The sequence below is a fragment of the Haematobia irritans genome, chromosome 4, assembly GCF_050003625.1.
Source record: "Haematobia irritans isolate KBUSLIRL chromosome 4, ASM5000362v1, whole genome shotgun sequence".
Lineage (NCBI taxonomy): Eukaryota > Metazoa > Arthropoda > Insecta > Diptera > Muscidae > Haematobia > Haematobia irritans.
Genome location: NC_134400.1, coordinates 132,385,668 through 132,409,808, shown reverse-complemented (window position 1 = coordinate 132,409,808; position 24,141 = coordinate 132,385,668). Strand labels below are relative to the sequence as shown.

Sequence of the window (24,141 nt, the reverse complement as noted above, 5' to 3'; positions counted from 1 at the left end):
TATTTATTATGGAAAATCTTTTTCGTTTACTTCAAAGCCAAATTCTGTTAAAAGTTTTTAAAGTAAATTTTCGGAATAGATTTCAATGCGTGTAGCGATTGACGCTTAATGACATCAATTGACTCAAAAATTCATACTTATCAGTGATTGATAGCAGCGTAGCTGACGTGTGTCCCATATGTAATCAAGGGCCACATGACACTCGTCACCTTTTTGCTTGCCCAGCTAAGCCTACCCGTCTCACTACCAGATCACTCTGGACACACCCCATCCTTGTCGCAGAGTTCCTTGATCTGGCTACCAGCTGAACTACACAAGCATAGAACAAAATGGATGAAACTACATTAAAAACTGTTACAACAACAACAACAACAACAGTTGACTCAAAATGGTTTCTTGGGAATACCATTAATGAGATATGTGTGGTGCATTATCGTTGTGTAAAAACCAATAGTTATCGGCCCATAATTTCGGCCTCTTTTTGCGAATATTTTAATGACTCACTTGGCAGTTATACATACCAAAAAAAAATACGACGAATGGACTTCTGCGCGAAATTTAAATTTATGTGTTAAATAAATTCAATAAAAATTGCTCCATTTTAACAGTTTGTTTTTATTATAAACAGTTTTCTTAGACGAAATGTTTTTCGTACCAAAAAACACTGTGTTTTTCTTATATGAGATGTGATTATATCCCTGATCTATTGTAGTAACAGAGATGAAGACGCTGATGATTAGACTTCCTATCAGTTTATTAAATTCCTCATCCATTTAATAAGGATATTTTATCCTGTATCCTAACCTGCCTGTCTAAATTTATCTGACAATCTACCATAAAGAGCAAACAAGTGATGTGTACCATTTGAGACACACTGCTATCCATTAAGCATAGGTACGTGCAGAGAAATCATTCATGTGAACCTCACACCCAAAATCACTCCACCTCAAAAAAGCATGGCAAAAAAAAAGCAATGAAAATATTCTTTTTGGTTCCGAAAATGGTGCACAATTGGCTCAGAAGCAATGAATTTTACATGGGCTTTTCATAGCCTTTTTTAGCATCTGCTGCATTGATTTCGCATAAGTTCTTCAGAATTAAACTAAAAACTCTAAGCAAATTCAAACTAAAAACACTAAGCAAATTCAGAAAGTAATTGAAAATAGTTACCTTTTTTAATAAAAAAAATTTACTGAGTTTTGCAATCAACATCAATTATATTTTTAATTGAATCAATTAAAAAATTAATTGAAATTTCCTAATGAAATCAATTAATTTTTTAATCAAGTATTTTTTTATGTCCAATTAAAACTGTGATTGCTACTATAATTTTCGTGATTGAAGGCATTTCAATTAAAAAATTAATAGGATCAATAAATTCCGTGATTGAATCAGGAAATTTTTTTGTGTCTACACAGAAAAAAATTTCACGAAAATTTTTCCAATTAACCCTTTCACTACCGATGTCCACTACAGAGGACATTCGAAAACGACACCAAACTCTAACTCCCCACTTAATTATGATTTATTTCTCGATTTTATTTTAAAGTAGAGGCGTTAATCTAAATAACCTATAAATATTTTCTATATTGGAGAGAACGAAAAATACGAACTTTTAAAACCATTTTTCTACTGTATGTCTCTCGTAAATGGACATTCATACAAAAACTATAGCTGATATTTTTTCGAGTTCTTTTTTGTATTTTTTCTCACACTTCGAAATATATTATAGGCCAAATAGTGTTTATATTCGTATGGCCATTTGGTCAGAATTGAAGGATCATATTTTCAGAACAAACTCATATAGCTCTTGAAGTAATTGAGGTAGATCCTAAAAATTACAATTTTTGCTCTAAATGCTATTAGTGCAAGTAAAAACAGAAGAAAACTTAGTGTTTAACATTAGTTTTATTTCGGTAGTGAAAGGGTTAAAATTTTAATTGAATTTTAAAAAATATTCAATTAAAAATTTAATTGATTCAACAAATGTTTTAATTAAAACGAAAAACAATCACAAAATTAATAGTGAATGCGTGGCATAAAAGTAGAAAAGAAATAAAAAGGCACTGGTTTAGAATTTGAACCAAAATGTATGGGCTTTATTTAATAAATTATTGTTCGTCAAACAATATTTACCTTCGTAGAAGCGAGAGAGTCTCAAAGAGAATGACAAAAAGCTTGGATGCCGAAAGGCGGGGGTTGATGACATTTGACGTTAGAAAATGTCCTTATTTTCGTACCGAAAGGCAGAAAAAGGCATAGACAAATCCTAACGGAGGGATTACACTTGAAAATGATTATATGACTGAACAAAGCTAAAAAAACGGCATTTGAACTTAAACATTGCCGCCCGCCTTGCAACATCCAGCCATGTTGCAAAATTTAAACATAAGTTAAATAATATTTACATGTTACATAATGAAAGTATACAGGATGTACATTTCAGTTTACAAAAAAGAGCATTTTATTTTAGTTCAATTCTTTTTTTTCTCTTGTTATGGTGTCCAATTCATTCATTTTTTTTTTCCAAAACACAAATTCATATTTACAAATGTGCTCGTCAAGCACGCGATCGTAAATGGACTCGTTAAGCCCGATCGATTTTTAAATTTCAATAAATTTGACTCGTAAGAGCCGGGTGTCGAGGACTCGTAAAGTCAGAAGGCAGTTGAAGACTACCTTACACCCAAGTGTGATATGGGGTGGCGAAGCCACAAACAATTCTCCTGGAGGAACCCCAGAAGCCGTCGTCAACGGTTTTTTATTGGTTGCTGTTGCAACATTGTCGGCCAGAATGGCAGAATCAGTAGTCGTACTGATGGTATGTTCATCGGCAAGGGGTGCGATGCTAGAATTAATCTCCCGTTCCTCATCCAACATGGGGACGTCGTCCTCAGACTCTGGAAGGGTAGCAGCCATCTTTGCTATGTTTTCTATCTATGAAAATATAGAAAGATTTCGGAACGGAAAACCAAATTAACATAATGGTCAGGGTGACCAGAAACCGTAGGTCGTCTTACAACTTGTAGTCCGATCTATTGCGATTCGAACGCGGCCATCAACCCAAAGATTTTTCACGTAACAAAAACTAGGGAGGACGCGAGCATAACGCGACAGATAGACCTATGTTAACTCCCTAAAAGACAAGGATGTAATCCATTTGAACAAACGACGACCGTTAGTACCCGGATGAACATCGCGAAAACGACATAATTTCCACGTAGTGGGGAGTAATAGTTCTCGTCGAGAATGTCGTGGACAAATCAAAAGTAGCATGTAAAGTTACCGTTTCGTAGAAAAGCAGACAGTTTTGTAAATATAACCGTGGGTTATCATCAAGGCGTGACCTGTAAAGCATTCCACATAATCCCATTGTTAAAACCAGTAGTGGTAAAATAGCGTCGCGCTCTATGTGAGGAGACAGCTCAGAATTATGGTGTATATTGCCCCTTGAACCAGACGCATTATTCAAATTATGGTACCCCGTCAATACGTCGTCAACGTACATGCTCTTCCGTAGGACTTGTACATAAAGAGGAAACCCATTCCCCATGTCGTCAGCCAAATGCAAAAGTTGTCCAAGTCACTGTCTGTAACTAAAAGTTCCGGATAATATTTTGCAGAGAATATCTTAACTGTATTCAATGCAGAAATGTCTAGGACGGGTCAACATATATATGTCTGTATACATCTGTGTGATATCGCAATTGTATACGAATTTATACAACCTCCACCTCAAAACGAGGAGAAACAAGTCTGATTGTTGAGTCGGACCGACGTGTAAAAATGTTATTCAAGGCAGTGAAAACCAATCGAAGTTAAATTGTCTTCTCCTCATTCGTAGGCGTAACCTAAACTGGCCCCATATGGTATAACCATATATACCCCCGGACAAAGTCGTGGTGAATCGTCTTAATTCATGGTTTTCACAAGAAGAATGCCTCATTTCGAAGAAAGTGTGTCAGGCAACCCGTCCTTGATTTCTGATTTGTCCGGAGAAATAAGTTTTGAGATGAAGAGTATCTTCACTCAGAATCCCGTCGGTTTGTCTTTTCATAATTTTACCCGCAAAGCTTATCTGAATCAGATAAGAGAGGACGTCGGGGAAGCTCTTCTAGTTCCCAAAGTGCGGAGACGTGTCTCGTCAAGACTAGTTCCCTCGGAGAGGTCCACAGTAGTCGTGTAGACTGAAATATTCGAAGCAGGGATAGGACCCGTGACAACCCAGCCGAAGACTGTGTTTTGCGCTAGTAATGATCCCAAAATATTCGTTCTCGTACCGTCCAACAAAATTTTCGGATAAAGATCCGCGCCCAACAGAAGGTCAACAGGACGACAAACAAATAAATTGGGGTCAGCCAAACGTAGATTTGGCATACTAGACACAATGTCACGATTTAGAGAAAAAGATGGCAGGTTGCCGGAAATGTTCGGAAGAACGTACGCTGTAGTCTCCAGTAGGAGCGACTCGTCTAGTGGGGTACCAATGCAAAGTGAACAAAGTTCTCTCGACGTGATCGAAACACTTTGATTCACACCAGAAATTGTAGCCGAAGTCGAAGACGTACTCAGTCCAAGTCGGTTCCGCAATCCTTCCGTAATAAAGGATGATTCCGAAGCGGGATCTATTAAGGCCCTAGCAGGATACGTGATACCCTGGTGAACGATATTCACCATTGCAGTTCCTAATAATACATTTCCAGTACGCGAAGTGTGGAATACCTGTCTACTGGACGTCCCTGACACAATGCCTGTCGATGTAGAAGGTTCATTGGCATCCACTGGCACCGGTACGGGATTCCGTGAAACTGGCGCGGGAACGATAGGAGCAGTCCTGGGACCAGTTGATGTTTCTCTATGCAAAAGAGTGTGGTGTCTTCTACCACATTTACCGCAATCATACGCGCTGGGGCAATTAGCTGCAATATGTCTGCGGGACAGACAATTCATGCAACACCGATGGCGCTTAACAATATTCATCCTCTCAAGAACTGAAAGATTATGAAACCTAGAACACGTTCTGAGGTGATGCTGTCGTCGACAGAGAACGCATAATCTGTCAGGAGAGGACTGGGAGGAACGAGGCGTACTTGTTGGGGAACGAGGTGCTTTCGCCTTCGTGAAATGCGAACGAACTCTTTTGTTGGCCGGAGGCCTGGCGTCAATGTCGCGGATATCCCGAAGACATGTCAATGTCTGGATTCTTTCCGTGAGAAAGAAGTCCAAATCTGACCAAGAAGACAAAGCAGACTTGTCCTTAATACTCTGTTCCCAAAGTGTAACAGTACATTTCGGCAACCTCTGAAGGCATAAAAAGACGAGGATGGGATCCCAATCGTCAGTGGCCACATCGTAGATGGACATTGTCGAAATGCATGTCGAGATACCACGTTGTAGTTTCTTCAGTCCTGAACTGGTCTCAGACTCCAAGACTGGCAAATCAAATAATAATTTGAGTTGGTGGTTCACCAAGAGGCGGGTATTATCATAAGTACCCTTTAGCGCCTTCCACGCAAGAGCGAAGCTTCTATGCGTGAGCGGAAATTTCGAAACCACATCGCGAGCTTCACCACTGGTTTTCTTGAGTAAATGACACAATTTTTCAATATCGCTAAGTCGGCTATTGTTAATATATACCGCTGTGAAGAAATCTCTAAATGTTGGCCAATTGAGAAAATCGCCGTCAAAAACATCTATATCACAAGGCGGTAGATTGAGACTATGGGAGGAACTATTGTCTCCCCTAGAGCTGATAGAAGAGCCGCGTGACTCATCGGACCTATGGGAAACATTCAAAAGTGATGTTTGGTCCTCCAACCGAGGCGATTTAGCAGAATGCTTAGATGGTGCACGTAGTGCCTCCAATTTACGTTGAATTGATTCCATAACATTCAGATAACAATTATAAGCCACGTCATATTTGCTGTCAGCAGCGGCGACTGCCTCGGTTGCGTTGCTCTGTGTGGACACAAAGTCAAGACATTCGTCGAATAAGCTCTTAACTTTTTCCCACAACGACTTAGCCTCGGAACCATGACATTCTAGTCTATAGGCGGTCAAATCATCGTCTCGCAAACTGTGAAACTTCGTTTCAAATCGGACTATTGCGTCAGTTGCTCTTGTGAAGGCAGTAAGTGGTGTAGTAGTCATTATGAAAAAGTACTGGAAAATTTAAAGGGCGAAAAAATTGACACGTGATGTCCAAAACTCTCGAAAAGAGTATAAATCGATCCAAACGCTACTTCGATTTGTCGTCGAACAAATGAAAATGCAGTTTTTTCTCCAGTGTATGCGAAATGTGTATCGTCAACACACAATATTTTTCGCAGTGTACCGAAAGTACCACAAATGTGAACAAGGTAACGTAATTACCACAAAAACACAAAAAATGAGATCAGAAAATTTCTCACAGTGTACAGAGTACAACCAATTTTTTACAGTGTATCGTCGATACACCAATTTCCTCACAGTGTATTGGAAATACCAGCTAAAATTAGCTCTGTAAGGTAAATTATAAGTATTTCAACTTTTTGTAAAAATTGGCGAAAAATTTCTCCAAGTGTTTGAAAACACGTAAAGTTTCTTCAAGTGTATCGTAAATACAAGAAACCCTTTTTCGCGTGGCGAAATATATGCAAAATCTTTATTTGGAAAATATTACAATATTTTCCCAGTGTACCCTGTGTTCCAAAAGATTTTTGCAAGTGTATCGTGAATACAAAAAATATTTTCAGTGTATCGTAGAATACAAAGAATAATTTTTGCGTGGCGAATTATCGAAAAAATTGAAAACTTTATATATTACGAGAGAGTTTCTCTCAGTGCATATATTATCCAAAATTTCTCCCAGTGTACGTAGATACACAAAATTTGTGCAAGTGTATCGTGAATATCACTTGCCAAATGGAAAAATTACAAGACAATGAAAAGTCGTGAACTATAAATTGTAAAATGTCAACTTGACCGATTGTAGGGTGCACGGACTGTAAGATGCACACTACGAAACAGTAAGGTCCAACAACAACAATAATATATAAATAAAAAAGTTTCGTGGAAACTCAAATATGTCAGTATTACGATAATATAATATATAATAAATACTGTTATTTTATTGTTTGTATCGACCGACCGTAGGGTACACTACCACGTAACACGAACGATAATAGTAAACGACCGATATCCGTAGGAATCAACAATAAATACTTTTCTCAATTGAACCTGCAAAAAATTATTTTTATAATTTCGCGCCGTAAGCGACCCACGCTAATAAACCAACGTGTATGCAGTTCGAACGTATGTTGGATGTAACACCTGTGTGCGTACGTGTGTATAGCAAGTTGAACGGCAACTGTATAACACTTTACTATTGATGCCTATTGGCAAACCAATGCTTACAACCAATACAATTGTTTTTGTTTTTTCTATGCAGATCGAAGATCAAAAAACCAAAAGAAAAACACAACAATGTATACGCAAACAAATGACAAAATACAGCGAAAATTAAATGCAACTTTGACGTTGAATATTTGGATGAAAACAAAGTGGAATTAAACGCACTTTTCAACACTTTAATGAGAATGTAACCGGGTATTAAAGACCGACGGATAATTTAATTTTTTCTCGTAGAGATTTAATGTACAACCGATATAAAATACGAGTTGTAAAGCGACCGTAGGCGAGTGTTTATTTCTGTTTTTATTTATATTCACACCGAAGGATATGCTCACTTTTTAATTATCACTGAAAGTACATACCTTGGTTGTTGATAATATAATTATATTTATGTGCAATAAATTGAAAATGCCTCGTAGAGGATGGTGATCGTCGATCGTTTGTTGTTGTTGTTGATTGGCGTAGCCTTTGCCTTCGAAGAAGAAATAAAAAACACCGAATTAATACTTTCCAATAATTATTCGGCTCGAATGGACCAATGATTGCGTGGCATAAAAGTAGAAAAGAAATAAAAAGGCACTGGTTTAGAATTTGAACCAAAATGTATGGGCTTTATTTAATAAATTATTGTTCGTCAAACAATATTTACCTTCGTAGAAGCGAGAGAGTCTCAAAGAGAATGACAAAAAGCTTGGATGCCGAAAGGCGGGGGTTGATGACATTTGACGTTAGAAAATGTCCTTATTTTCGTACCGAAAGGCAGAAAAAGGCATAGACAAATCCTAACGGAGGGATTACACTTGAAAATGATTATATGACTGAACAAAGCTAAAAAAACGGCATTTGAACTTAAACAAATAGTATTAATTAATTTTTTTATTGATACTATCATTTCCGTGATTGAAGACATTTCAATTAAAAAATTAATTGGATCAATTAATTTCGTGAATAAATCAAAAAAAAATTGTTTTTGTGTGTAGGCATTGCAAACAAATAAAAAATATCACCAAAATATGTCCAATTAAAAAGTTGATTGAAGTTGAAATTTTTTCCAATTAATAAATTAATTGATACAAATAACTTTTTAATTAAACTCGGAAGACTAACTGCCTGTTCATGGAATTTTCTTTCGCCTCGAGTCACATATTGATATCTCGAAAACCAGGGACTGTGGAATCCCAATTGTTTCGGTGTTCGATAGTAAATCATAAATAATGAGTTCAGAACAAAATTCAGGATTTTCTAGAAAATTTAGATATATTTTATTAGTTATTTTATATAGTTATTTTAGTTTCAATCTAGACGAACGATTCGTCTCGGAGTCGATTTTGTGTTTCATGAACTGGCAGTAAGTCAATAAAAAAAGAGATGGAAATTTCTTTTTTTTAATGAAACTGAAAACACCAACCCCCATTTTCATGAAGCTCCGTTAATGTTCCGTTCGCTAACGAACTTTTATACTGTGCTATGGACATATCAGGCATCTTGCCTATATATTCCACATGCCAGTTAGAAATTTTACTGCTGAAAAGTTGTCAGTTATAGTAAACCGGAGGGAAAATATTTGCAATTTACTTTCTGTTAACTGACAGTTAAAGTCAAATGGAGCTACAAGAAAATGGCCGTTACGGCCATAGTTACGTTTCTAATGAAAAAATTAATTGAGTTTGGCAATTAACATCAATTAAATTTTTAATTGAATCAATTAATAAATTAATTGAAATTTGTTAATGAAATCAATTAACCCTTCTGTGCGTGATGAGGACCCACTGGATCTTTTTGATTTTTATTCATATATAACTTTATCTTTTATATCCCAGCAAAAAAAAAACGTCGCCAAAAAAGTTATGAAAATGTTCTCTTTGGATCCGGAAGTGATGCAAAATTGACGCAGAAGCGCCGAATTTAACATGGGCTTGTCATAGGATGGAAGTCCTCCTTTTCAACAGCTGTTGCACTGAATTTGCATCACTTCTTTAGATGGGATCCGAATTCAATGTTTTGGATGTAAATTAAAAAATTCAGTGATATTTTGTCAAATAAATAATTTTTATAATTTTTTATAATTTTTAATGGAAAACGTTTGACCTCAAATATATTCAAAAATTCACAATTTTTTCAAATTGGATTTAGTTAGCATTTTTTTCGACAAAATTTAAACGATTTGTACCATTTTATGAATTCTTTTAAAGTTGTTCCTTTGGAAGAACTTCCAAAATTTTTTTCTGGGATTATTTGCAGTGTGATGGTTCATGACTTCTTGTATTAAAGTGTTTTAAGTTGAAAACTTTAAATTTTTATGTGACTGATTCACTAAATCGGTTTTTATAGGTGTTTGAAAAAGTTTAGTGCGCTTCTGCGTGATGAGGTCCAATGGGACCTACCACTAATTACATTAGTGGTTTTAGCACAGTTCAAAAATCAGCGTAAAGATATTGCGATTTTTGTGTTTGAAACAATTAAAAAAATACCGTTATTTAGCAGAATTTGTCATATTTGAAGTTTCCATTGGTTTCGTTGCTTGGTAGCACATAATTTTATATCTTCCGTGGATATATCCACTATAGTGAAACTACAAGTGGAAAACGAGTTATTTGAACTTCATACAAATCATGGTTGATCTAAGTTTTTATATTTCTATACCTGGAACATGTATAGAAATATAAAAACTTACCCATCGGATCTTGGAATTTGGCAAGATGTGCCTCAATTTGGACCAAGTTTGAAGCAATAATACTGCGAACAAAAAGAAACGACACTAAAAAAATATCGAGTTGTTTTCCTTCAAAAATCCAGTTTGTTCAGAACATTGAGCTACCAAAACAATATATTGTTGCTTGATCCCTATAAGTATACTTATAAGTACCACGCCTGAGACAAACATAAGGGCCTCTAGAATACTTATCAATAATTTAAACATTATCTGTATCCTATTAAAGATTAAAGAAAACTCTATATTTACAAACAAATATCTATACATGCAATTGGTGCGTCATAGATGAGTCCACCTACAGTACATCTACCCACGGGACCTCATCACGCTGGTATCGCTTCCGGTGTTATCACATACAGAAGGGTTAATTTGTTAATCAAGTATTTAATGTCCAATTAAATTGATTGACACTATCACATTCGTGATTGAGGAACTTTCAATTACAAAAAAAAATTAATTGGATCAATTAATTTCGTGATTGAATTAGAACAAAAATTTTTAATTAAAATTTTGAATAGTTGACTTTCCGATTTTTCGATTTATAAAATTTTGTAGAAATCGACTTTGGATTTCTAGAAATTTTAATATATTTCGAAAAGTCTGTCTTTTCTTTTGTTCAAAAAACCTGTTCTTGAGAAAATAAATCTCTTCCTTCAGAGCATAAAACAATAATGTGTCTTGGGTAGAATTAGCTTTGAGAAATCCAAATAAACTCGCAGATAATCAAAGTAATTGATAAATGTTTATTTCTATAAGATAAAAAAAAACACCTGAATCTATAGCGTGCTCTTATGCCCCTTTGAGATATAAAGATACGGCTGCATTTTACAACCAAAGAAAAAATACTTCCCTCCGGAACGAAAATTTAGATAAACGAAATTCCCTATTTTTATAAAGCATTTTCTTTAAGAGCAAATAAAGCTGAATTTGTGATAAGCGATTGTCTCTAATCTTTTCTATTTGCTGTTAAAGAAAATCGTTCATCAAAAAAAAACTTTGCCTGTCTACAATTTCGTTCTTCAGCAAAAGTAAACTTTTCTTTCGTTTTTTTGCAGTAAAAGTAATTTGTATGCAACAAAACCATTTACATATATTTTTTGTTTTGGAAAAAAAAATGGAAAAGAATTCTGGAAAATTGGTTGCATAAAAAACAGATTAAAAATAAAGATTTAAAATAAAAAAACAAAAAAACATTAATTTAATTGTGCTGGCGCCTTTAAACAATTACTAATAAAACTATCAAACTAAAGAAGAAAATATACAATTATTTTTGTATGTATAAAAGCTCATTAAATAAAAACTATTTCTTAAAGAGAAATCACCCTACATCTAATACCACCCATCAACCAATGTCTCTTATTCAAAAACATTGTATTTATATTTATATGACTATTATTTTTTATTACCCGCCGGCGGGTTTCCTGCACATAAACTACAAGAGGATGAGGTGAGCAAAAAATTATCGAAAACAAGTGGAAAATATATCACCCATTTCCACTATTTGCAAAAGCAAGCATGGGGGGAGGGTAAACTTAACAAAAATCCTTATTTTCTAATATATTAAAGAAAATAATTGTAAATGTCCATATTTATGGTATTTATCTTTTGAAACTATCCCTCCTATTCTCATAAATTCCCCTCATTTCTATTAGTCAACCACATTTGGATTATAACACAAAAAAAAAAACTAAAATAAAAAAAATCAATAAATTAATATATATGTACAATTTTATTTTAGATAAAATCCAAGACCATTAAACTCCCACTTTGTCAGTCTGATACACAATATGCAAATCTTTTTAAATAATATCTACTAATTATCAAAAAAAAAGAAAGGAAAATAATTTTAAGTTTAGTTTTTTGTTTCATTAATTTTCAATAAAATTGAACTTAAATTCGAATTTCTAATTGTGCTTATATTGTAATAATGAATTATAAAGATGGCAAAATAAAAAGAACTGAAAACTGGATTACAATTTGTGTTTTGTTTTATTTGTTGCATTACAAGAAAGTGGTGTATTAAGGTCGATAGTATTTTCAATTTTCACATTGAAAATTTCATGATAATTTTATTCAAATGATGCGTGCTGCATTATTTCGATTTTGTAAATATTTAAGTATTATTTCTATTTTAAAATTATTTATTTTCAACACGAAAACCGCACATAGGACTATAGTTAAATAAACAAGATTTCAGCTTAAAACCACACCCTCAAAAAAAAAATCGCTTCTCTAACATATGTTCCAAACATATTTTGCAGGAAGCACATATATTATTGAATACTGCCGAAACATTAATATGTTTGTTTTATGTGAACATATTATATGTTTGAAAGCATTTTAAGCCCAAAAATATTATATGCTTGGAAGAATTTGTCCCAAAGAAGATTGTGCTCATTCTTTCACATAATTTTCACTTCCACGAAATTTTTTAGTTCTTGGCACCTTTTTCTGTAATACAAATAATGTTGAAGAAATTATTAAATTTTATAAATTTTTTTTAAATTTTATCTTTCGCCCGGACGGAGAATCGAACCGAGAGCCATACAGTTTGTAAGCCTACACACTATCCACTGGGCTACATAGCTGTTATAGTCACCAGTAGACAAATATCGTTTATATAGCATAGTTTGCAGCGCCCACGAGCCCATGCAAACATAACATTATTTAACAGAAACATACATTTGTTGGCCACGTGGAGCAGTGGTTAGCATGTCTGCCGACCGAACGCCATTTTTTTTTAATTTACACATTTATATTTATACTATATAAAATTTTTATAATGAAACTTCGAAATGTGGTTTATTCAAGATTAACAGTCAGAAACTGTGCTTGATATAAACAAAATGTACTGAGCTTTGGGATAACATATTATTTTTTTATTGCAAAAATAACAATTTTATTAATAAAGAGGAACTAAACTTTGTTTTTATACATTTTACTGTTTTATTGTTCACTATTTCCTCCTTTTTTTATTTTAATGTCCCAACTCTAAAAAGAGTATAGTGCCCTTTCGTTATTTTTATGAAAATCCTTTTGTAATTTTTGTATATATTCCACCGTTTTTTTTTTTTTTAATTTCCTTTGCCTGAATATTTTGACTTACTCCTCGTACATTCCGGTTTCATTTAATGAACCAAGAAAAAAATTGTGCCCATAATGCCAAAATGATAAACAAAACACATGTCCACACATACATAAAATGCTGCTCTCAAGGCGAAAACACATGTTTTTTTCAAAGGTCTATTCTCTTGGTTCCGAATGTCTATTCTCTTTACTCCGAATACTCATTCTAATATTCAAATTAAAAAATATTTAGACTTAAGCATATCAAATTTTTGGCCTTATCATAAAACAGTTTTCCGAAACAACATACAAGCAGTTTCACAGAAATTGTTCTCTTTTCATCCTCTCGCTGTGTTATGTTGATATCTTTCCTCAACCCTCCCGGTTTCCATCTCTATTTCTTTCTCTATACTCTCTCTCTCTCTCTCTGTCGCTCTCCGAATATTTTTATGAAACAATTATGCCGCAAACATAATATATTCTAACATATTGACATATGTGTCCCAAACATTTAGTATTAGTTTAGGAACATTACATGTTTGCACTTAAATATATTGTGTTCAAAAATTGTGCTCGAAACACATTTTATTTATATCGGAACATATAAAAAACATATTTTTCTAACAGTGCATACATTGATTAAACTACAAGAGTAGCAACACAGGAAAAGTATGTTTATCAAATTTATTTCGGCAAACCCCTTTCATTTAAATTTTCAGAGAACGTAGCGGGTGATAATGTGGTGAAAATAGGGTACCTCATGTTTTGATATCTGACTTTGCCCAATTTTTTTAAAATTGGACCGTTTGGGTGAAAATATTACAGAATGTTAGATGTGTTTTTTTTTAAGTACGGTGAAAAAACTAAAATTCTCTGATTTACTTGAGATTTACAGAGAACATGTGGCGAGGTTATGAAATTAATATAGGGTACCTGATTTTTTTTTATTATTTTGACAGGGGGCTCCCCCTTGCTGTACTTTTTAAAAATTGGACCAAAATTATCCGATTTCGCAGAAATTTTCAAGGAAGGTGAAGGGGGCATCTAGACAAAGATTTTAAACAAGTAAGGAAAGTCTAAAGTCGGGCGGGGCCGACTATATTATACCCTGCACCACTTTGTAGATCTAAATTTTCGATACCATATCACATCCGTCAAATATGTTGGGGGCTATATAAATATAAATGTTTGTCCCAGATACATACATTTAAATATCACTCGATCTGGACAAAATTTGATAGACTTCTACAAAATCTATAGACTCAAAATTTAAGTCACTAAGATGACTTAAATTTTGGAACACAATGTTAGTACAATATTAGTAAAAACAAGTATATACAGCAGTAAATTCGGCCGGGCCAAGTTTTAAATACCCACCACCATGAATCAAGTATAATAGTTTACTATGAAAACTCTTCGTCGTAGTGGGTTTCTTGATAATATATAGAATTGTAGGGGGTTTGATGACAAATCTTCTCCCAAACGAGCCAGTTCCCCAAAGACGAACTTTAAAGATTCTACCTATGAAGACCAGATAAGATTCTGGATTTATGAGAACCAATTTTGTTTGAATTTTAAAGAAAATATAAACATATCGTGTATATGTTGAAATTACGCCTTGATTTAACATATTAAATCTGTAGATTTTTCCGCATTTATTTAAATACGATGAGTAAAATCTGGAACTTTTACTTTCAGTTTGAAGCAATTTTCATGATCAGTGCGCCTGCTATACCCTGAAAGAAGTGGTTTCTTTTTTGGAGGAACTTAATTTTAGAAAAGCAAAGTTTTCTTTCGACACAAATTTTAGAGACAATCGTTGAATAAACGAAAACACTTTATAAGAAAGAGAAATTTCGTTTGTCTAAAATTTTATTATAGATTACTAATTTCCAGCAAATCGGATAAAAACTACGGATTCTAGAAGCCCAAGAAATAAAGCCGGGAGATCGGTGTATATGGGGGCTATACCAAAACATGGACCGATAGGCACCATTTGCTACTCACATATTTGTGATCTTAAAATACCTCCAGATTTTCAATTTCAAACAAATCGGCCAGAAAATAAAGTCTCTAGACGCCCAAGAAGTAAAAATCGAGAGACCAGTCTATATGGGGGTTATACCAAAAAAATGGACCGATATACCTCAATTTCGGCACTCTTATTTGAGGTCTAAAATGCCTCTAGATTTCGAATTTCAGGCAAATCATGTAATAAATACAGTTTATTGTAACTCAAGAATTTCAGGCAAAGCGGATGTTAAATATAGTTTCTAGAAGCCCAAGAAGCAAAATGGGAGATCCGTCTATATGGGGGCTATACCAAAAAAAGGACCGATGGGCACCATTTTCGGCACATCTTTTTATGGTCCCAAAAGAACTCTAGATTTTTAATTTCAGGAAAATCGGATAGAAAATATAGTTTCTAGAAGCCCAAGAAGCAAAATCGGGAAATCAGTCTCTATGGGGGCTATATCAAAACATGGACCGATGAGCACCATTTTCGGCACACCTTTTTATGGTCCTCAAACACCTCTAAATTTCCAATTTCAGGCAAATCGAATGGTAAATATAGTTTGTAGACGCCCAAGAAGCAAAATCGGGAAATCAGTCTCTATGGGGGCTATACCAAAACATGGACCGATGAGCACCATTTTCGGCACACCTTTTTATGGTCCTCAAATACCTCTATATTTCCAATTTCAGGCAAATTGGATAAAAACTACGGTTTTTATAGGCCCAATACTCCAAATCGGGAGGTTGGTTTATATGGGGGCTATATCAAAACATGGACCGATGCGGACCATTTTCGACACACCTCTTTATGGTCCCAAAATACCTTTAGATTTTCAATTTCATACAAATCGGATAGAAAATACTGTTTCTAGACGCCTAAGAAGCAAAATCGGGAGATCGGTCTATATGGGGGCTATACTAAAACATGGACCGATACGGACCATTTTCGACACACCTCTTTATGGTCCCAAAATACCTCTAGATTTCCAATTTCAGGCAAATCTGATAAAAACTACGGTTTTTATATGCCCAAGACCCCAAATCGGGAGGTCGGTTTATATGGGGACTATATCAAAACTTGGACCGATATAGCCCATCTACGAACTTGACCTGCCTGCACACAAAAAACTAATCTGTGCCAAATTTCGGGACGATAGCGCCATTATTGAAGGCTGTAGCGTGATTACAACAGTCAGATGGACATGCTTATATCGTCTTAGAATTTCTCCCTGATCAAGAATATATATACTTTATATAGTCGGAAATCGATATTTCGATGTGTTACAAACGGAATGACAAACTTATTATACCCCCGTCACCATTCTATGGTGGTGGATATAAAAATATGGGAAACATTTAAATCTGAAGCAATTTTAAGGAAACTTCGCAAACGTTTATTTATGATTTATCGCTCGATATATATGTATTAGAAGTTTAGGAAAATTAGACTCATTTTCACAAATTTTCGACTAAACAGTGGCGATTTTACAAGGAAAATGTTGGTATTTTGACCATATTTGTCGAAATCAGAAAAAACATATATATGGGAGCTATATCTAAAACTTAACCGATTTCAACCAAATTTTGCACGCATAGCAACAATGCTAATTCTACTCCCTGTGCAAAATTTCAACTAAATCGGAGTTAAAAATAGTCCTCTGTGGTCATATGAGTGTAAATCGGGCGAAAGCTATATATGGGAGCTATATCTAAATCTGAACTCATAAAATATTCGGATGTACGGAATTTGAGGAAGATCGGTTGATATACACGCCAATTATGATCAGATCGGTGAAAAATATATATGGCAGCTATATCTAAATCTGAACCGATTTTTTCCAAAATCAATAGGGATCGTCTTTGAGCCGAAACAGGACCCTATACCAAATTTTAGGACAATCGGACTAAAACTACGAGCTGTACTTTGCACACAAAAATACATCAACAGACAGACGGACAGACAGACAGACAGACGGACATCGCTAAATCGACTCAGAATTTAATTCTAAGACGATCGGTATACTAAACAATGGGTCTCAGACTTTTCCTTCTTGGCGTTACATACAAATGCACAATCTTATTATACCCTGCACAACAGTAGTGGTGAAGGATATAAAAAGTGTGACAACGCACCGTGCCACAAGTCATTGAGAACGATGGCAAAAAATTGGAAGGTCGTTATAATCGTTGTATCGCTCTTGAAGGGAACTATATTGAATAATAAAAACGAATTTTGACAAAAAATGTGTTTTCCTTTGTTAGACCGGGGACTTATCAGCCAACCTGTTAATTCGATTGTGGATGACAGTCTTTAGCACAAGTTTCTATGCAATCCATGGTGGAGGGTACATAAGATTCGGCCTGGCCGAACTTACGGCCGTATATACTTGTTATTGTTTACAATCTTACAAAAATATTTTGATCTGTAGCTGGAAAATCGCAATTGGCAATAGAGAATGATGCCGGCGATCGCCTCTTCATTGCAGCCATTTTTTTTCCCTGCGACCATCCTTTTGAGGTCTGAGAGCAACAAATAGTCGCTGGGGCCAGATCTGGAGAATACGGTGGGTGGGGAAGCAATTCGAAGCCCAATTCATGAAATTTTGCCATCGTTCTCAATGACTTGTGGCACGGTGCGTTGTCTTGGGGGAACAAGACTTTTTTCTTCTTCATTTGGGGCCGTTTTGCCGCGATTTCGACCTTCAAACGCTCCAATAACGCCATATAATAGTCATTGTTGATGGTTTTTCCTTCTCAAGATAATCGATAAAAATTATTCCATGCGCATCCCAAAAAACAGAGGCCATTACTTTTCCAGCGGACTTTTGAGTCTTTCCAAGCTTCGGAGACGGTTTACCGGTCGCTGTCCACTCAGCCGACTGTCGATTGGGCTCAGGAGTGTAGTGATGGAGCCATGTTTCATCCATTGTCACATGTCGACGGAAAAACTCGGGTGTATTACGAGTTAACAGCTGCAAACACCGCTCAGAATCATCAACATGTTGTTGTGTTTGGTCAAATGTGAGCTCGCGCGGCACCCAAATATTGATGAATGATACCAACACGTTCCTTTGATATCTTTAAGGCCTCTGCTATTTCGATCAACTTAATTTTACGGTCATTCAAAATTATTTTGTGGATTTTTTTTTTTATGTTTTCGTCGGTAACCACCTCTTTCGGGCGTCCATTGCGTTCACCGTCCTCCGTGCTCATTTCACCACGCTTGGATTTTGCATACCAATCAATTGTTGTTGATTTCCCTGGGGCAGAGACCGGAAACCCATTATCAAGCCAAGTTTTTGCTTCCATCGTATTTTTCCCTTCAGAAAACAGTATTTTATCAAAACACGAAATTCCTTTTTTTCCATTTTTTTTTCACAATAACAAAAGTTGCTACACAATCACAAACTATCTCACAAACTAATTGACTTACAGACGTCAAATTTTGACACGAATCATTTGAAGGTTGGTACTATATAAAAATACTATGCATTTAATACTAGCGACGCCATCTATGTGTCATACCGGGGACTTATCAGCCAACCTGTTATAGCCCCCATATAAACCGATCCCCAGATTTGGTTTGCGGAGCCTCTAAGAGAAGCAAATTTCATCCAATCCGGTTGTAATTTGTAACATGGTGTTAGTATATGATCTTTAACAACCGTGTCAGAATGGGTCCATATCGGTCCATAATTCTATATAGCCCCCATATAAACCGTTCTCCAGATTTGACCTCCGTAGCCTCTTGGAGGAGCACAATTCATCCGAACCTGGCCGAACTTACGGCCGTATATACATACTTGTTTCACAATTAGAATATCTTTTATTTCTATAGATTTTTTTTTTTAATTTTATTTCTATAGAAAAATTTGTAAAAATTTTATTTCTATAGAAAATTTTGTTAAAATTTTATTTCTATAGAAAATTTTGTTAAAATTTTATTTCTATAGAAAATGTTGTCAATATTTTATTCTATAGAAAATTTTGTCAAAATTTTATTTCTTTAGAAAATTTTGTTAAAATTTTATTTCTATAGAAAATTTTGTCAAAATTTTGTTTCTGTAGAAATTTTTGTCAAAATTTTATTTCTATAGAAAATTTTGTTAAAATTTTATTCGGTTCATAATCATGGTTGCCACTCTAGCCAAAAATAATCTTCCAAAATTTTATTTCTATGGAAAATTTTGTCAAACTTTTATTTCTATAGAAAATTTTGTTAAAATTTTATTTCTATAGAAAATTTTGTCAAAATTTTATTTCTATAGAAAATTTTGTCAAAATTTTATTTCTATAGAAAATTTTGTCAAAATTTTATTTCTATAGAAAATTTTGTCAAAATTTTATATCTATAGAAAATTTTGTCAAAATTTTATTTCTATAGAAAATTTTGACAACATTTTATTTCTATAGAAAATTTTGTTAAAATTTTATTTCTATAGAAAATTTTGTCAAAATTTTGTTTCTGTAGAAATTTTTGTCAAAATTTTATTTCTATAGAAAATTTTGTTAAAATTTTATTCGGTTCATAATCATGGTTGCCACTCGAGCCAAAAATAATCTTCCAAAATTTTATTTCTATAGAAAATTTTGTCAAACTTTTATTTCTATAGAAAATTTTGTTAAAATTTTATTTCTATAGAAAATTTTGTCAAAATTTTATTTCTATAGAAAATTTTGTCAAAATTTTATTTCTATAGAAAATTTTGTCAAAATTTTATATCTATAGAAAATTTTGTCAAAATTTTATTTCTATAGAAAATTTTGTCAACATTTTATTTCTACACAGAAAAAAATTTCACGCAAATTTTTCCAATTAAAATCTTAATTGAGTTTTAAAAAATATTCAATTAAAAATTTAATTCATTCAAAGAATTTTTTAATTGAAACAAAAATCAATCACACAAATTAATAGTATCAATTAATTTTTTAATTGGATCAATTAATTTTTTAATTGACTGTCAATTAATTTTTTAATTGATACTATCATTTCTGTGATTGAAGACATTTCAATTAAAAAATTTATTGGATCAATTAATTTCATGATTGAAACAGAAAAAATTTTTTTTGTGTGTATAGAAAATTTTGTGAAAATTTTATTTCTATAGAAAATTTTGTTAAAATTTTATTTCTATAGAAAATTTTGTCAAAATTGTATGTGTATAGAAAATTTTGTCAAACTGAATCATATACGTATTAGATCGATCTTTATTGATTTAATATATAGCACGTATGGACTTACATACAATGTAGAAGACGGCGTTAGGAGGTTTTAAGATACCTTGCTATCGACAAGCGTTACCGCAACTTAAGTAATTTAAGTATAATCCTGCACTGTAATTATAAGATTTTAATTTTGTTGTGTAGGTACTCAATAAAAATGAAATATAGGTGGTGGCAATACACATCAGCCATCGTGTATTATAAAAAATTTTCTCAGTTTTATTGTGACACATGCCAGAAATATTTTAATTAAAATGTTATCTTCGTTTCAGACAGACTTTCTGCAGCAAACTTCAATGCTTTATATCTTATAAGAACTTTCTCAAACTAAACTTAGTACCTTCCCAACACGATGACATTGATGTCTGTGTTGGTTACAACCACTTAACATTAACATTCCATAACGAATTATTCCACTATTTATTATTATAAATAGGTCAAGAAAAGAGATTTATCTTTATTCCACATTTTAACATGAAGTCATATTCATCAAAATAACCTCAAAAGAGTATGGAGCCTATAATTTATTACGGAACTTGCATCAGTCCTATATAAATCCTTTCTCTCTACTTTGTAAAATTGTCCAAATGAACTTAATGAAGAACACACCCAGAGAAGGAATATGATCACCTCAAACATGTTTCAAGAGCAAAATATTATTTTTGGATGGTGACCATGTAACATGTTTGTCGCAAAAAATTTGTTTTCTCGGCAAACATAACATGCTTTCTGAAAACAGATACAGAATTTTCGAGAAAATAACATGGTTGCAGCGAACATGTTACATGGTCACCATCCAAAAATAACATTTTGCTCTTGAAACATGTTTGAGGTGATCATATTCCTTCTCTGGGTGCAGATTTTTTCCTTACGATTTTTTTTAAACAAAAAATAAATAAATATATTTTTCTCAAAAGCTACTTTTTATTTTTCTTTAAAGCTTAGGAGAGATTTATGGTCTCGTTGTGAAATGAAAAATTGTTTTGTAACTCAAACCAACATTTTTTCTTAAATTTTAGCACATGTATTAGCTCCGAGACAAATTTGTTTTATGTTTTTATACCCTCCATCATAGGATGGGGGTATATTAACTTTGTCATTCCGTTTGTAACACATCGAAATATTGCTCTAAGACCCCATAAAGTATATATATTATGGGTCGGGGTGAAATTCTGAGTCGATCTAAGCATGTCCGTCCGTCCGTCCGTCCGTCCGTCCGTCTGTTGAAATCACGCTAACTTCCGAACGAAACAAGCTATCGACTTGAAACTTGGCACAAGTAGGTCGGATGGTATTGAAAATGGGCCATATCGGTCCACTTTTACGTATAGCCCCCATATAAAGGGACCCTCAGATTTGGCTTGTGGAGCCTCTAACAGAAGCATTTTTCATCCGATCCGGCTGAAATTTGGTATATGGTGTTGGTATATAGTCTCTAACAACCATGCAAAAATTGGTCCACATCGGTCCATAATTATATATAGCCCCCATATAAACCGATCTCCAGATTTGGCTTGCGGAGCCTCAAAGAGAGGAAAGTTTCATCCGATCCGGCTGAAATTTGGTACATGATGTTGGTATATGGTCTCTAGCAACCATGCAAAAATTGGTCCATATCGTTCCTTAATTATATATAGCCCCCATATAAACCGATCCCCAGATTTGGTTTGTGGAGTCTCTAAGAGAAGCATATTTCATCCGATCTGGCTGAAATTTGGTACATGGTGTTGGTATATGGTCTCTAACAATCATGCAAAAATTGGTCCACATCGGTCCATAATTATATATAGCCCCCATATAAACCGATCCCCAGATTTGGCTTGCGGAGCCTCAAAGAGAAGCAAATTTCATCCGATCCGGCTGAAATTTGGTACATGATGTTGGTATATGGTCTCTAACAACCATGCAAAAATTGGTCCACATCGGTTCATAATAATATATAGCCCCCATATAAACCGATCCCCGGATTTGCCTTGCGAAGTCTCCAATAGAAGCAAATTTCATCCAATCCGGTTGTAATTTGGAACATGGTGTTAGTATATGATCTTTAACAACCGTGCCAGAATTGGTCCATATCGGTCCATAATTATATATAGCCCCCATATAAAACATTCTCCAGATTTGACCTCCGGAGCCTCTTGGAGGAGCAAAATTCATCCGATCCGGTCGCTAACAACCATACCAAAATTGGTCCAATCACCCAAAAATTGGTCCATATCGGTTCATAATCATGGTTGCCACTAGATCCAACTAAAAACTATTTCTATAAGCCCAAGACCCCAAATCGGGAGGTCGGTTTATATGGGGACTATATCAAAACCTGGACCAATATAGCCCATCTTCGAACTTGACCTGCCTGCAGACAAAAGACGAGTTTGTGCAAAATTTCAGCACGATTGCTTCATTATTGAAGACTGTAGCGTGATTACAACAAACAGACAGACAGACGGACAGACGGACATCGTTATATCGTCTTAGAATTTCTCCCTGATGATGAATATATATACTTCATATAGTCGGAAATCGATATTTCGATGTGTTACAAGCGGAATGACAAACTTATTATACCCCCGTCACCATTCTATGGTGGTGGGTATAAAAATTGGAATGTCGTTATAATCGTTGTATCGCTCTTGAAGGGAACTATGTTGAATAATAAAAACGAATTTTGACAGAAAAAATATGTTTTTTTGTTAGACCGGGGACTTATCAGCCAACCTGTTACCACAGTGGTGAAATTCTCTGTTATCACTGAGTGCTGCCCGATTCTGTGTTTAGCTCAATGACAGGGTATCTAATTTTAATAGCCGAGTCCGAACGGTGTTCCACGTTGCGGTGAAACCACTTAGAGAAGCTTAGAAGTACCCAGAAATGTCACCAGCATTACTGAGAGGGGATAATCTACCACAGAAAAACTTGTTGGTGTTCGGTCGAAACTGGAGTAGAACCCACGACCCTATATAACATATGCAAGGCGGCCATGCTAACCATTACACCACGGTGGCTCCCACATTGATCCATCTGATTACCACTTGATCTGACCGATGATGCATGACCTGGGTGATCCGCATTTTGGTTCTTATGAGGAAGCCGAAAATTGGGATTGAGTCCAATTTTTAGCTAGCGAAGAACAACACTTCGATTACTCAGTCTGTTACAAACTTTTTTTTTTGGGAAAAGACTTAAAAAAAATCCCGCATTTTTGCGGGACCTTGACTTTAAGCAGTATTGCTTACTGAAAAATGCTTGTTTTTAAAGAAGTTGATCTTCAAGTTGTATTTTTTAAGTGTACCAAAATATTTTCCTCACTTCATTTCGTCTACACAATGACTGTACTATTCGTCAGTTCAATTTTACTAACGTGCACGTCTCTAACTTGCACAAAAAAAGTATCTCCAATTTCATATTTTCAAAAGATTAATGGATTCAATTAATTTTTTAATTGATGTCGGAGATTAAATTATCAATTTCATGATTGAAACAATTTCAATTAAATTTTAATTGGATCAATTAGCTTCGTGATTGAAATGAACTTTTTGTTTTTTCTGTGTGTATGGAAATTCCCAAGAATGAAATTCACATTTCTTTATCCAACCCTCGTACAAATGGTATGTGAGAGAGGGAGCATACCAAAGAAATCAAATGCAATTCATACGAGAACAATCCGACGAGATATGGAAATATTTTTGATAAAGTAGAACGAGCATACCGGTGGGTGCTTAACTTTTCAA

The 24,141-nt window shown here is 34.4% G+C and overlaps 1 protein-coding gene across 1 annotated transcript; it reads right to left on the bottom strand.

The window, feature by feature from the left end:
• Window positions 1–2,070: 2,070 nt before the first annotated feature.
• On the bottom strand, window positions 2,071–8,241 carry LOC142233447 (uncharacterized). The gene is made up of 3 exons (XM_075304372.1): window positions 8,042–8,241; window positions 7,755–7,864; window positions 2,071–2,937 (listed from the first exon to the last, which is right to left on the bottom strand). Exons 1-3 carry the CDS (start codon window positions 8,112–8,114, stop codon window positions 2,605–2,607), a joined length of 516 nt encoding a protein of 171 aa, XP_075160487.1. The 5' UTR covers window positions 8,115–8,241; the 3' UTR covers window positions 2,071–2,604.
• Between the last annotated feature and the right edge of the window lie 15,900 nt (window positions 8,242–24,141).

What these genes read in the sequence shown, in the direction of transcription:
- LOC142233447 (XM_075304372.1), bottom strand. Translation starts at nt 8,114, where the DNA reads ATGTCATCAACCCCCGCCTTTCGGCATCCAAGCTTTTTGTCATTCTCT. An exon ending in ACTCTCTCGCTTCTACGAAG is followed by an intron (nt 7,865 to 8,041) that starts GTAAATATTGTT and finishes TCTTCTTCGAAG; the next exon opens with GCAAAGGCTACGCCAATCAA. An exon ending in TTATATTATCAACAACCAAG is followed by an intron (nt 2,938 to 7,754) that starts GTATGTACTTTC and finishes ATATTTTCATAG; the next exon opens with ATAGAAAACATAGCAAAGAT.